The following is a 13,431-nucleotide window of genomic DNA, read 5'->3' as shown; positions in this document are numbered from 1 at the left end:
AATTGCAGTTTGTGCAAGGAGAGACATGAGTTTTTTCTGATTTTTTTTTTTTTAGGGTCAGCACTGAAAATAATATTTGCAATTAAACTTCAGCAGCTGAGACCTTAGTACAATTTGATTTGAAACTGGACACATATAGGCCTTCATTTTCAAAAGTGACTGACCATTATGGTAACCTCAATTTTTGCCTGCCCAACTTTAAAGGAGCCTGTCTTTTAGAAAGTGCTTAGCAGCAACCCTCTGAAAACCAGGCTGCTTTAAGGCACCCCAAAATGTAAGCAACCAAAACCACTACAATTTTTTGGAAATGTAGGCCACATTTCTTTTGTTTAGTTTGTATTAAATGCTGGGACCAATCTGATCACATTTGGAGGCCAGTGAAACATAATCAGCTATGTGTCTCCTATTCCCAGACTGGAGTCAGCGCTGACGGAAATGTACACAAAAGACAAAAAGGAGCTGATTTGATTTTAATAGAGGCTGACAGGAGACCCTGATCTCTTACTGAGTTTTCTATCCAGATTTCACGTGAGTCTCAGATTAAATCTGATCCCAGTGCAAATGTACTGTATCTAAAGCAATGTATGCTGTGTTTTATCCATTCTGATCAGATTGGCTCCCAATACTGATCCGACCTTTCTGGTTGTCTGCAGGAAATCTGGATTAATTAGGGTTTCTCCACTGAGTACAATGGAATTCAACTCTTTGGCCTAGCAAACTGCTATGAAAAAGTAAAGCGTTTGCCAATGTATTTCTTAATTCAGGATGTTTTTGTTAGCGCAATGAGCAAAAAGTGTTGTCGTTTTTTTCTCCTCCTTTCTTCCAACAAAAGAATGGTTCTCTGCTACAAACACTATACATTTCACTCCAAAATGATTATATTCATTATAAACCTGGTGTGACACTTTCTCAGGGTGCCCAAGACTAGGTCACCATGTTATCCTCCTCTCTCTGCCCCACAATGAGAGGGAGTCTTTCTTGTAGTAGCCAGATGTCAGCTCCCTGACACTGCCTGCCCTTCAGCCACTCCAGCGCTCTGCTCAAGGCTCTCCCAGCCCCTGCTTGATCTACTCTAGTCCCTGAACTCCCAGAAGTGTCCGTGTCATGCGGTGAACCACTGATTGCTAGACTGGCACCTCCTCCTGATACGCTTGGGATTAGCTTGCGGCCAATGTCCCCCTGTCTACGGTTTGTACACTGCCACTTTGTCTCTGCTGTCCACTTGCAGCCCCTCTCTCAGCTCCAGGAACTGCAATGTCCTCTGCATGGCACGGCCCTCTGGCCATGTCACTATCCATGTTCCCCCCTTCCAGGAGAGGTGGGCTCCTCACTAGTCCTAGGCAGTCTTCCCACTCACTGCCTTGGTGCCACTCAGCCAGTGGCTGGTAGGGGAACCCAGGCCTGCCCTCTTCTCCGGGTTCCAGCCCAGGCATCTTTAGCTCAGCTGTCTGGGCCTTCTCTCTCTGGCCTCACTGTTCTATTCCTGGGCTTCTTCCTACCACTGGTTCCCTTCTCTTCCTGGGCCTACCAGTTCCTAAGCCTCTTCCCAGGGAGTTACTTCAGTCTGCAGTCTCCACTCACTCCTCCCTTTCTCCTGGGAGTGTCTGCTGTCTCGCTGCAGCCCATTTTCCTTTCAGCTGCAGGGTTTTATAGGCCCTGCCTATTCCTGCCCAACTGGGCCTCCTTAACCAGCTGCCTAATGAGTTAATTGGCCCACTTGGCCCGCATTAAACCCTGCAGGGTGAGTGTGGGGTAGTCACCCCCTATAGCAGGGGTGGCCAACCTGATTCTGAGAAGGAACCAGAATTTACCAATGAACATTGCCAAAGAGCCACAGTAATATGTCAGCAACCCCCCATCCGCTACCCTCCTCCAGCCCCCAGCGCCTTCCGCCCACCAGCAGCCCTGCCAATCAACACCTCCCTCTCCCTCCCCACGCCTCCCACCTGCTGTAATCAGCTGTTTTGCAGTGTGCAGGAGGCTCTGATGGGGATGGGGGAGGAGCGAGGGCATGGCAGGCTCAGGGAAAGGGGCAAGGGTCTTGGGGAAAGGGGTGGCCTGGTGGCAGGACCTGGGGCAGAGCAGGGGGTTGAGCAGTGAGCCCCCACAGCACATTGGAAAGTTAGCATCTGTAGCTCCAGCCTCGGAGTCGACACCTATGCAATGAGCTGCATATTAACTTCTGAAGAGCCGGATGTGGCTCCGGAGCCACAGGTTAACCACCCCTGCACTATAGTATCTAGCCCCTGTCACTAGACACTCGCAGAAATTGCCAGGTGAGCTGTCCCCAAAGAGCCAGTATATGCAGCTTGACTGGTACAACTCAGAATCAGGTTATTTATAACAACACATCACTGTAATCTACTTATAGCAAAAACAAAAATAAGGTTATTAATAAAGGTTGAGATTTAAGAGAGTTAGTAAGGATAAGAAGTGGAAACAGAACTGGTTACACATATAAAATAAAACATAAAATGCAATCCTAGATCTACATTTATTAATATTCCTATTTTATAAAGTAGATTTTCTCCCAAGGATTCAGTCTTTGACAGAGCTGCTGGTTTTCAGTGAAAACCAGTATCTAAGTTTTCATGAATATCCCCATGCTTTAGAAGGGTTTTCCTCAGTAAATGGATGACAAATGTCTTTTTGTTTCTCCTTATATTTTCCCAGACTCATTGTTTTGACACCCAAAGGATAACCCCCAAGGTTCTTTGGTTCCCCTACTTCTGTGTTTCCGTATACAAACGGACTTCCATTATGTTGACTTACCACAATGCTTAATTTACATATTACAGAGAGTTATACGTGTCATCTCCTGTGTGGGAGAAATCTGTTTGTCTGGTTGAGTTTTAACATACAGATTTAATACATTTAATACTTATACACAACTTCCTAAATTACATCCATATATACATCTCGCAAAGATTATGATGATCAATGTGATCTAAGCTTTTAATAGATACCTTATGCTATATTTTTTTTATCAAATACCAGCATGTTGGGCTGTAGTGAGTTTGTCAGGCATGATAGGCATTGCTGTTACGGAACAGCGAACTCTTTGCCAGTTGGCATTGAGGGGGTTCTTAGGGACACACCAGGGCTAATAAGAAATGCTCAGACTTGAAATGTGACAGGAATACAGCCATGTTACATGTTGAAATCTGATTAGAGAATGGCTTCAAATAAAATCCTTTAAATTAGGAATATATTAGGGCTTCCAAACAAAGGCTCTGTGGAACACTAAGGAATATTTATAGGCATTGTAGTAACCTTGCAGCCAAAAGAATAGATTATATCACCATTTACATGCTTTCTCGGCTTCCAGGTTGGGTTTTATCCTTTGTTCTTGTTTAAAACTGCCCTGAGGCAGATTAGCACAATTTGATATAATCCCTGTGTATCTCTCATAGCATTTGCATAACATGTCACGTAAAATATGTAAATAAATTGCTAATGACTTCACTGTTATCCTACCCCCTGTGCATACCAAATGGTTCCAGGGAATTGAGTTCAGTGCAGTGTTGCTAGATTTTCAGTCCTAATAACAGGACCCACACGGTAAATGACACTTTAAATATAATATTTTTAGAGTTGGCAATCAATACAGATTGAAAGAAGTACAATACAGAGAAGAAGTAATACAAATACTGTAATTCCTTCAATGAACTTTTAAAGGTTGGGCTACCCTAAATTAAATTTGTATATCTGACAACTGCAATCCATACACCAAATCTGATCTCACAGCACTCTTTATTTATTTATACTATTTATGTGAGATATCGGTATAAGGTGTATATCTCTAAAAATTGCATTCATTGTTTGAAATTTGATACTGTGTATATGTGCTACTGTTTACAGTTCACTACTCATTACATAATCTCAAAGAAATCAAATCTAGTGGAAGTTTTTTGGGTATAATATTTGCATTTTCAAAATCCATAAGTCATGCCCCAGGTAAAAACTCTATAAAAATATCTGGCACTTCCTCTGCAAAGAAATATAACAAGTAAATACTAGAAACAATCTTCGCTGTGATTTTTAAAAAAATGTGAAAGGTTTGATAGTCAGAGCTATATCTTAAAACAGGAAACTCGAAGCATATGAATATCCAGCCTTGAAGTTACCCTAAGTTATTATGAAGAGACGGTTGTAGAATATAGAGTAGATCAGTAGCAAAATAATTTTCTGTATATTTGCAATAATATTTCATGGTTGACCTCAATTTCATAATAATTGGGCCATGTTTAATAGACAGGTTCCTAGAGTGGTTATCACAACTAGCCCATTATTTCATAATTACTTTAGTACTGTAGCAGTGGATATAAAAAAAGAAGAGCCATCCTGTGCAAAGGAGGGGGTACTTCTAGACAAAGCATGTGTTCTCTATCATTACACAGCACTGAACTTTTGTCACTTAATCTCTTATCTATATCTTTATATTTAAAAAATCCTTACTAAGTATTATGTATATATGAAAATTGCTTCAGAAGTGAAAAAAAAAACCTTGCTTTACAGCAAAAGTATTGACTTTGAATTGGCCTTAGATACAAAGATCTAGGAAGAAGGTAGGCTTAAGCTATTTCTCAAAACAGAAGTAGATGCAAAAGTCTAGGGAAGATGTGTAGAGAAAGGGTTCAGCTTTAAAAAGAAATTCTAATTCACAAATAATCTCAGTGAACAGGAACATACATTCTGGCATTGGAGGAGGCTGCACAGGCCTGAGCCCCCACACTTTTTCTCTTTGCTTATTTGATTTTGGGACAATCATATGCAAAAAGCCTTTGGCTATCAGAAGAAATTAATCAGGTAGGACATTCCTGAGATAACATCTGTCTACACTGACAGCTTTACAAGTTACATAAATTAACAAACCAGGCTCTGCTCTGAAGGGGAGAAAGAGAAAGAAGCACAGGGACCACAAGACTGGATGGAATTTTCCCAACGTATATGAAGAAATGGCCAAATGAATATATCAATTCCCAAAATTTGGGCAGTTCACTGTGCATATAACCACAGCTTCTATTTATCATTAATTAAAATTATTTAGCAAGAAATTAAAATGTGAAGTGAAGAATTTCATTTCTCAGGGGTTTGCAAACAGTCGCCAATAAATTACCGCAAACATCCATGTATTCTTCCTTGAAAGGTTCTGGGATAGTCGCCAGCAAGTTACAGTGCATCAGACATTAAATACAAACAGCACAAATTCAAAATGCCTCTGCTTTAATGGCAAATGTGTATACTCTGAGTTCATGACATATCACCTCAAATAACTGCTAATTATCTAAATGCACGCATCCTACGGTAAGCCCTGACAAACAGAATAGCCTTGGCCTTGGCTACACTTGCGAGTTACAGCACAAAAAAGGAGCCCCGGGCGCACTAGCTCACTTCCCGTCCACACTGGCAAGGCACGTAGAGCGCTCTGACTCTGCGGCTACAGCGCTGCTGGTACTCCACCTCGGCGAGTGGAATAATGTTTGCTCCGCCCCTGCTGGAGCACCGCAGTGCCAGTGTGGATGAGGTGTTGCTTTACTGCGCTCTGATTAGCCTCCGGAAACATCCCATAATCCCCTTAAGTTAAGTGGCCACTCATTTCATTGTTTTGAACTCGCTGTCAGAATGCAGATATGCCCTTTGAAAGCTCAGTTTCTGGGAGCCAGCTGCTTATCTGCCCTGAGACAAAGCAACCATTAGTGTGGAATGTTGTGTGTGAGAGAGAGAGAGGTGGGGGGGAGAGGGTGGTCTGTTTCTGTCTGAACTTACTTACAAGACAGCATGCTGAAATGCTCTCAGGCCCCCCAAAAACCCACTCTCTCTCCCCCCACATACACACAACACACTCCTTGTCACACTCCACCCCATTGCAGCCACTTGCATGCTGGGATAGCTACCACAATGCACTGCTCTTTGTGGCTGTTGCAAGAGCTGCTAATGTGGCCACGCCAGTGCGCTTGTAGCTGTCAGTGTGGACAGACTGCAGCGCTTTCCCTACTACGCTCTACGAAGACAGGGTTAACTCAAAGCACTCTACATCTGCAAGTGTAGCCATACCCTTAGTAAGGAATTACTTTATCTGTACTTTGCAAAGTGCCTAATCATTTCATAATATAACTGAGGCCCAGTGATTATGCATACTCTTCCCCACTGTGGCAAATGGGATATTTCCTGTCATCGGTGCCAACTCCATGGGTGCTGTGGGGCTGGAGCACCCACAGGAAAAAAAAAAGTGTGCTCAGCACTCACCGACCACAGCTGTTCAGGCAGCTGCCACCAATCAGCTGATTGGTGGCTGGGAGGGATGCGTTTGGGGGAGGGCAGAGAGCAGGGAGCCGCGGTAGGGTGGGGCCTCGGGGATGGGGCTAGAGCAGGGCAGGAAGAGGTGAGCGATGGCGGAGGGAGGGCAGGAAGAGGTGAAGTGAGGGTGGAAACTCAGGGGAAGGGGTGGAGCGGGAGCAGGAAGAGGCGGAGCGAGGGCATGGCTTTGGGGGAGGGGGCGGAGTTTGGGCAGGGCCTTGGGGTGGAGTACCCCCACGGAAAAAGAAAACTCAGCGCCTATGTTTCCTGTTACTCTGTGTGAAGTTACTGAGGACACTTAGAGCAAGCTGCACGGCAACAGAAAGCTTTTCTTGTGAACCTTTTTTAAAGGCTGGTGAAGCCTGTGACGTCATATTTACCACTGGCGTGGCGCTGAATCCATTTTCAACAGCGATGGGTTGGGCCTGTTCATACTGCTTGACCCACTCTCTGGATGTAATTGGTGTCCCAGCTTGTAATAGGAACATGTATTGTGAACCTTTGTTCCCGTGGACAGCTATAATCCCTCTGAAATTTCTGCTCTCTCAAACTCTCTGTATCGGAGAGTTTTATCTGGAAACTGTGAGTAAAGTGGAAATCCAGATGCAGCATCCTTTTCTTCCAGTTGCCACTAAAAGATTTAATAAATCTTAAAGTTCTCAAATATACTTCATTTACATTGAACGAAGCAGTTAGTGTCACTGGATTAAAAATGTAAAAGACAATATCTGTTACTATTAGACATTTATTGAGGATTTACAACTGTGGGCCAGCTCTTTAGTTGGGGTAAAACATAATAACTTCATTGAGACCAATGGAATTATGTTAGTTTACACCAATGGATGATTTGGCTCTGTTAAGTAAATATAGAGCTGAATCCTCAGCAACTTAAGAGTAGCTTCTGTGCTGTTGAAAATTGTGGTGGCTTATTGTGCCTCACATACACACCTGTGGGCTACATTCACAAAGGGAGTTAGGTTCCTAAATCCGAGAATCAGGCATCAGTGGTTTTCACAAAACCATGCACTCGGCTGCCGCCGAACCCTGTGTGTGCCTAAACTCAATCAGTGCCCAAGTTTTTTCAGTGAAAATTCCCTGTCTGCCTCCGTGTCTGCGTCTGAGCATGCGCAATGCTGCCTCACTGTAGGCATCTGGATGCCTAAGCCACAGAGTGATTCACAAACTGGGGAAGACTGGTATTCCTCTACCTAACTCACTTGTGGGGCCAGATCCATTAGCTATGCTCGGGGGAAGGGGACCTTCCTCATAACTTTTAGCCCAGTAGTTCAGGTATTCACCTGGAAAGTTGTTCTGCTTTGGATTAAGAAAAGGGGTTTTGGGCCAGAAAGAGTGAGCATATATGTATGAGAATGACTTTATTTATAGTTGGTGGTTGTGGGAGAGGCAGGATCCAGTCCTCCTGCACTAGTAACTAATTATTTATCCACAGGGGAACAACTTCAACAGGAGAGACTGAGGTAGCCCCACATCAGAAAATCTATAGCCCAGAGGTTAGGGCACTCACCTGAGAGGTGGCAGATCTCCCGTCAGGTGGAGAGAGTTTACTTGAACTGCCAGGGATCTCTCACATCCTAAGTGAGTGCCCTAACCACTGGATTAAGAGTTCTCAGGAGGTGGTGGCAGCAGTGGCAAGAAATTCCCTAGGTGCCAGACTCCACCAGAGGATTCACAGCTGAATTCCTTGACAAGCTTTAGGACACACCCCTCTCTTTGGCATTTCCCATTGGCTAGTTTCGGTTGGGAGGGGCCTAGTGTTCTGGCTTTTGTGAATCACATTCTTAGGCACTTATCGCCCTCCATTTATTGTATAGAAACCTTGAGTGCCTAACACAGGCTTTGTGAATCCCAGTGATTTTTCTAGACACCTAAAAGTTAGGCATGGTGACACTGCTCACCGCCACACCTATGTCTCTTTGTGAATCTAGCCCTGTATGTCAAGGGAACCTGGATTTTAGGAATTGAAATGTTGGTCCATTAATGCAATGCAGTGTTCAGGTGCAAACACTGGTGTACGTACTGACACCTGCAAAATACTTGCTAACACTTTTCAATAATCTACTACCCGCATGTGTGCAAGTATGCTTGCACACAAACATATGTTCAGCCACTAAAATTAGGTGTGTGAGTGTTGGAATTTTTAGCCCAACAAGTGCACATTAGTGCACTCACGACAGGAGGTCAGAAGAAATGTCTTTCTAACTGATTGAACTATGAACTTGGATGAGTCACTCAATTTCCATGCACCCCAGTTCCCCAGCTACACAATGGGGAAACTAGCACTTTCCCACCTCACAGGGATGTCGTGAGGGTAACATGCTACAGTGATGGGGCCATATCAGTACCTACACCAGAATGTTTAAATAATAATAATAAAAAAAATGCGTAACAAGATCCTCCTTGGAATTGAAAACGGACTGTGGCTAGCAGCAGAGGTCTCTCTTCCCAGGTCCTTGTGACTCATACGAACAAGGCCCTTTTCAACTTAGCAGCAATAATAGCCTATGACCCCTGATTCAATAAAATATCCCTGTTCAGGATGGCATTTAATCACATGCTTAATTTTAAACAGTGCTTAAATCTGACTGAAATCAATGTTTCAAGTTAAGCACATATTTAAGAGCTGCCCTCAGTAGGAATGGATTTAAGTGGGTGCTTAAATTGGGGGGTCTAATGCTTTATTTCCAAGCTTACCGCTCTGTTGTAGTCTTCAATGTCTCCCTTTGCTTATAAAATGAAAAGGAGTACTAGTGGCACCTTAGAGACTAACTAATAAATTTGTGAGTCTCTAAGGTGCTGCAAGTACTCCTTTTCTTTTTACGGATACAGATTAACACGGCTGCTACTCTGAAACCTGTCCTTATAAAATTAATGCCATGTGCAAAAATTCTGTAATAATGTTTTGAAGCTATTTGCAGCCCATCTGAAGAACCTTTTAGTTCCAGTTTTAAATTAAGGACCCCAGTGGTTTCAATCCCTTGATAGGGAAAGCACCAGGATTTCACACTAAGACTCAGTTACCTTTTAGTCACAGCAATGAAATGATGCATGAAGCTGTCTGTACTGTAAGATCTCATTGTTATATGAATGAGGAAAAGAATTGGCTCCAGAAAGTAAAACAATTCTGAGACAAAAGAAAAGCTCAGATCTGGGCTTTCTGGAGAGGGAGTTCTTTAGAGAACTTTCTTTCTTTTGCTACTGATTTACAAATGGTGTTTTACAGTCACTTAACCAGTGGGAGCAGTTCTTGTGTATCTCTGTGATAGGATCAGAATGTGGCATTTCTGTTAAGAGCATGTATGTTGCCTGCTCAGTTTGTCCCACCTTGCTAGGGTAGAATCCAAAATGAACTTCAGTATTATTTCTAGGTGTCATTTGTAGTGGGTGAACTGTACGCTTCTTAATCCCCTTATATCTGGACTGTGATTACAAAAGTATGAGATTCAGAAGTGCTGAGCATTTGCAATGCTAAATGAAATCAGTAGGTGCTTAGCACTATGGAAAAATCTAGGTGCGGATCCAAAGCATCTTTGTGCATGCATCTTGGAATATTCCTCATATTTTTCCCCAGTGGCTAATGCTAGAAAAATATAGTTAACTAAAATCTATTATTTCATCAATTAATTTAGAGTTCTTTATAAATTTACCCATCCAAAGCTGTGGGCAGATGCCTTTGCTATAAATAACCAGTCCTATCACTTTGCATCATTGTCATTAAACTACAACCCCCCGGAAATACCCAAGAATGCAATTATTCCACTACACCCTCCCATTAACTCAGCACTATCTCCCCTTTCTCTCCATGGTCCCTAGCTCAGAAAAAGCCTGAGAGAAAAGGCCTTCTAAAGTTTTAAAGGAAACCAAATCAAGGCTGTGGCAGGTCAGTGGGCGAAGTACACTCCAGAATTGAAGACCCTTATGGAGAATGCCTTGGCCTTTAAACCAGGGATCTTAAGACCTTTGGCTAGTTGTGGCTGCCACAATGTGACTCATGTAATATGCTGTCGTCCTTAATAAGTGGGCAGCCTCATTCTCCATCAGCTGCTGTCTGAATGTTAAGACATAATCCCATGATGAACTCATTACAGTAATAATCCAGACTAGCTCAATGTAGCCCCGCAGCAGTGGCAAATGCTGTGCCCCAGGAGAGATTTGACCAACGTGGAGGAAAGTTGGTGCGTCTACTGCCATACTCCCTGTGAGCGCCAGCAGAGGTGGGTGCCTTTAAAGGATAGATGCTCTACGGGTGGAGGCCAAATGGGTGTTGCAGTGAGTCAGCTCATTCTCTGGATGCCCCCTCCCCTGCCAGCTCATCCTCTGTTAGAACTGTGATGGCCAGCTGGGTGTGCCCTGTTAAAGAGTGGGATATGGGTGCACTGCGCTGCAGCAAGCCCTCTCTAGGTGAATGACCCATTGCTGGCAGCCCTGTGACCTGCATTATGTCAGCAGATGTCCCTGAAGCCCAGCGCTGAATCAACCATTGTGTATTTTATTCTAAATTCATCTACAGATATCCCATTCACAAATGCCACCCTAATGTCTTAAGATAACATTAAATAATCCATGCAAGACTGTTTCCCTCCTTATATTTTAAGAGTTTAGACTCCAGCACTGTAGAGATATTCTAACACACGTGTTAGATAGCATGGGTCGGCACCATACAAGCTTCCCCATTCCACACCTTCATTGCAGCTCACATCTATCCAGCCCATTCCAACCTTATAGTACTTGTTCCAGAATTCTCCACCTTGGATTGATGTAGTACAGTATATTGGTGCACTAGGCCTTCCCCCACACCCCCCCGGAGATGCCACTGATAATGACTATAAAATCTGCACCATCTCCATTTGGTCAGTTTTTCTGATTGCCAGTTGGTTAAAGTAATGGTGAACAAACTAAGCTTTGCTTGATCTTTAAACAAAGCTGAGTGTGGAAAGTGCTGATGGGAATTATGGGAGCTGGGGGCAGAGGGAACCTTCTTCCCTATGAAAAAAATTAGCCTCTGGGAACCAGAGTGAGAGGGAGTGGATTTGAAGAGTGACAAGAGAGAACAAAATATTGTCTGTTGAAACAAAGAAATCAATATTTTTTTATTCTTCTGAGAACTAGCTATGTGCATTTGGAGTGTATTTTCCTCTCAATGCATGCGTGTACTGGTAACTCCCAATGATTTCGTGCTTCTCTCCAGAGGAAGCTATGCACCTTCTTTGTAGGGATACTAACTCTCTTGAGAGAACAGCTGAGCTTTCATGGTGAGATAATTTTCGTGGTATCACAACTGTTAAAACATGTCCAAAATCCTGACTTATCTGCTAACTTTCCCCCAACTGGGTTAACACATTGCATGAAATATGAACTAGACTTGATTGTGTCCACTGGTGCTAATGTCATTTACATAGCCACTGTGCATATGTATCTTGGATAAATAAATATTTCAAAGCCACAATTTAAAGGTGCATGCTATTTACCAGTCACTGCTTCCCCCGCAGATTGTGTAAATCAGTGCTAATGCAGTGGCTTGGTGGCTTCTCCAGTGCAAATTGTGACTCATTCTCAAGGTATAGATTTTACATTTTATCAATTAGAAATTAATTTACAATGCATTTTAATGTGTCTTTTCCTACAAGCTACAATTTTCAGTTCAGAGATTAAACTCTTGCTTGACACAGGGAAGCTGCAAAATTGTATTAGTCAGCTCCCTCCATCTATCAATATATTATTCAACTTTTCATCAACAAATTGAGGGGCAGAATCCAACAGAAAAGATGAAAAACTAAAAAAAGAACTTCCAAAACTAAAATAGGTAATTTTTAGTCTTCTCTTTTTTAATTATAAAATTGGCTTTAGGGAATTTTTATAATATTGTATGGATTTTATAACCATGAATTATAATTATTCTTCAAACCACTGTTGACTGTGTTTTTACATCAGATGACTCACCACAATGAAAAACCTGTGCATGGAAATTTCAGTGAAATAAGAGTATTTGACAAACATTTTAAATTATATTTAGACTTTGATATTATATTTTTAGTGGTATTACAGTAGCAACTATATGTCCTAACTCAAATTGTGGCTGCATTGTGCTAAGTGCTGTATAAATACATAATAAGAGACAATCCCTGTCTCAGAACATTTACATCTAAAAAGACAAGACAAATGGTGGGAGAGGAAACAGAGGCACAGAGCAATGAAGAGACTTTCCTCAAGTCACACAGCAGGTCAGTGACAGAGCAGGGAATAGAACCCGGTCTCCTGACTTCCATCCCAGTGCTTTACCCACTAGGACTCTGATCCAGCATCATTAAAGTCAATGGGTGTTTTGCCGTGGGCTTCAGTGCAACAGAATCAGGGCTGAGATTACCATGTGCAATCACATAAAAACTGGGTTCCTAATATTTACCTTTAAAGAAATCACACTGACAATTTATTTTCTGAATGATGCTGCAGGTGCACAACCCTGTGTTATAACTTCCCATGCAAGAGAGCAATTCACTCTAAGACACTTCCTACTCAACCTTACAGAGTCCGCTTTTGCTTTGCAGTTGACCTGGACAGACTGAATGATGACGTGAAACGTTACAGCTGCACTCCAAGGAACTACTCTGTCAATTTACGGGAGGAACTGAAGCTGACAAACGTCGTGTTCTTTCCCCGCTGCTTCCTGGTCCAGCGCTGTGGGGGGAATTGTGGCTGTGGAACAGTGAACTGGAGATCCTGCACCTGCACAGCAGGGAAAACAGTAAAGAAATATCATGAGGTATTTCATTCTTATGTGTCGTCTTTGTGATTGCTCTGTGGGTTCCATGCTAAAGCAGACTCGGAAATACTATTCCCAGAGCTGTGTGTGCTGCCATTGGTGATTATGGTGGTGCTTTCTACAGCAGAGGTGGGCACACTATGGCCCGCGGACCACATCTGGCCTGCAGGACCGGCCTGCCCGGCCCTTGAGCTCGGCCCCGGCCCCTCCCCCGCTGCCCCCCCTTCCCTGCAGCCTCAGCGCGGGAGGGGGCTGCACTGCGGGGGCGGGGAGAGCAGGAAGGGAGGCTCACCCACAGCCTCAGGGGAGCAGGCGGGTGGTGCGGGTGGCGGGAGCGCAGTGAACGCGGGCAG

The 13,431-nt window shown here is 43.3% G+C and overlaps 1 protein-coding gene across 3 annotated transcripts in view; it reads left to right on the top strand.

The window, feature by feature from the left end:
* The window catches only part of PDGFD (platelet derived growth factor D), a 187,609-nt gene that overhangs the window by 152,106 nt on the left and 22,072 nt on the right, over positions 1-13,431 (top strand). For all 3 annotated transcript variants that reach the window (XM_084629125.1, XM_084629124.1, XM_084629126.1), the window contains one exon: positions 12,864-13,078. In XM_084629125.1, coding sequence (XP_084485251.1) covers positions 12,864-13,078 — 215 coding nt within the window. The remainder of the gene's footprint in view (positions 1-12,863; positions 13,079-13,431) is intronic.

This window comes from Lepidochelys olivacea (assembly GCF_965140295.1).
Source record: "Lepidochelys olivacea isolate rLepOli2 genome assembly, chromosome: 1".
Classification (NCBI taxonomy): Eukaryota; Metazoa; Chordata; order Testudines; family Cheloniidae; genus Lepidochelys; species Lepidochelys olivacea.
This window is presented reverse-complemented; position numbering and strand designations above follow the sequence as displayed.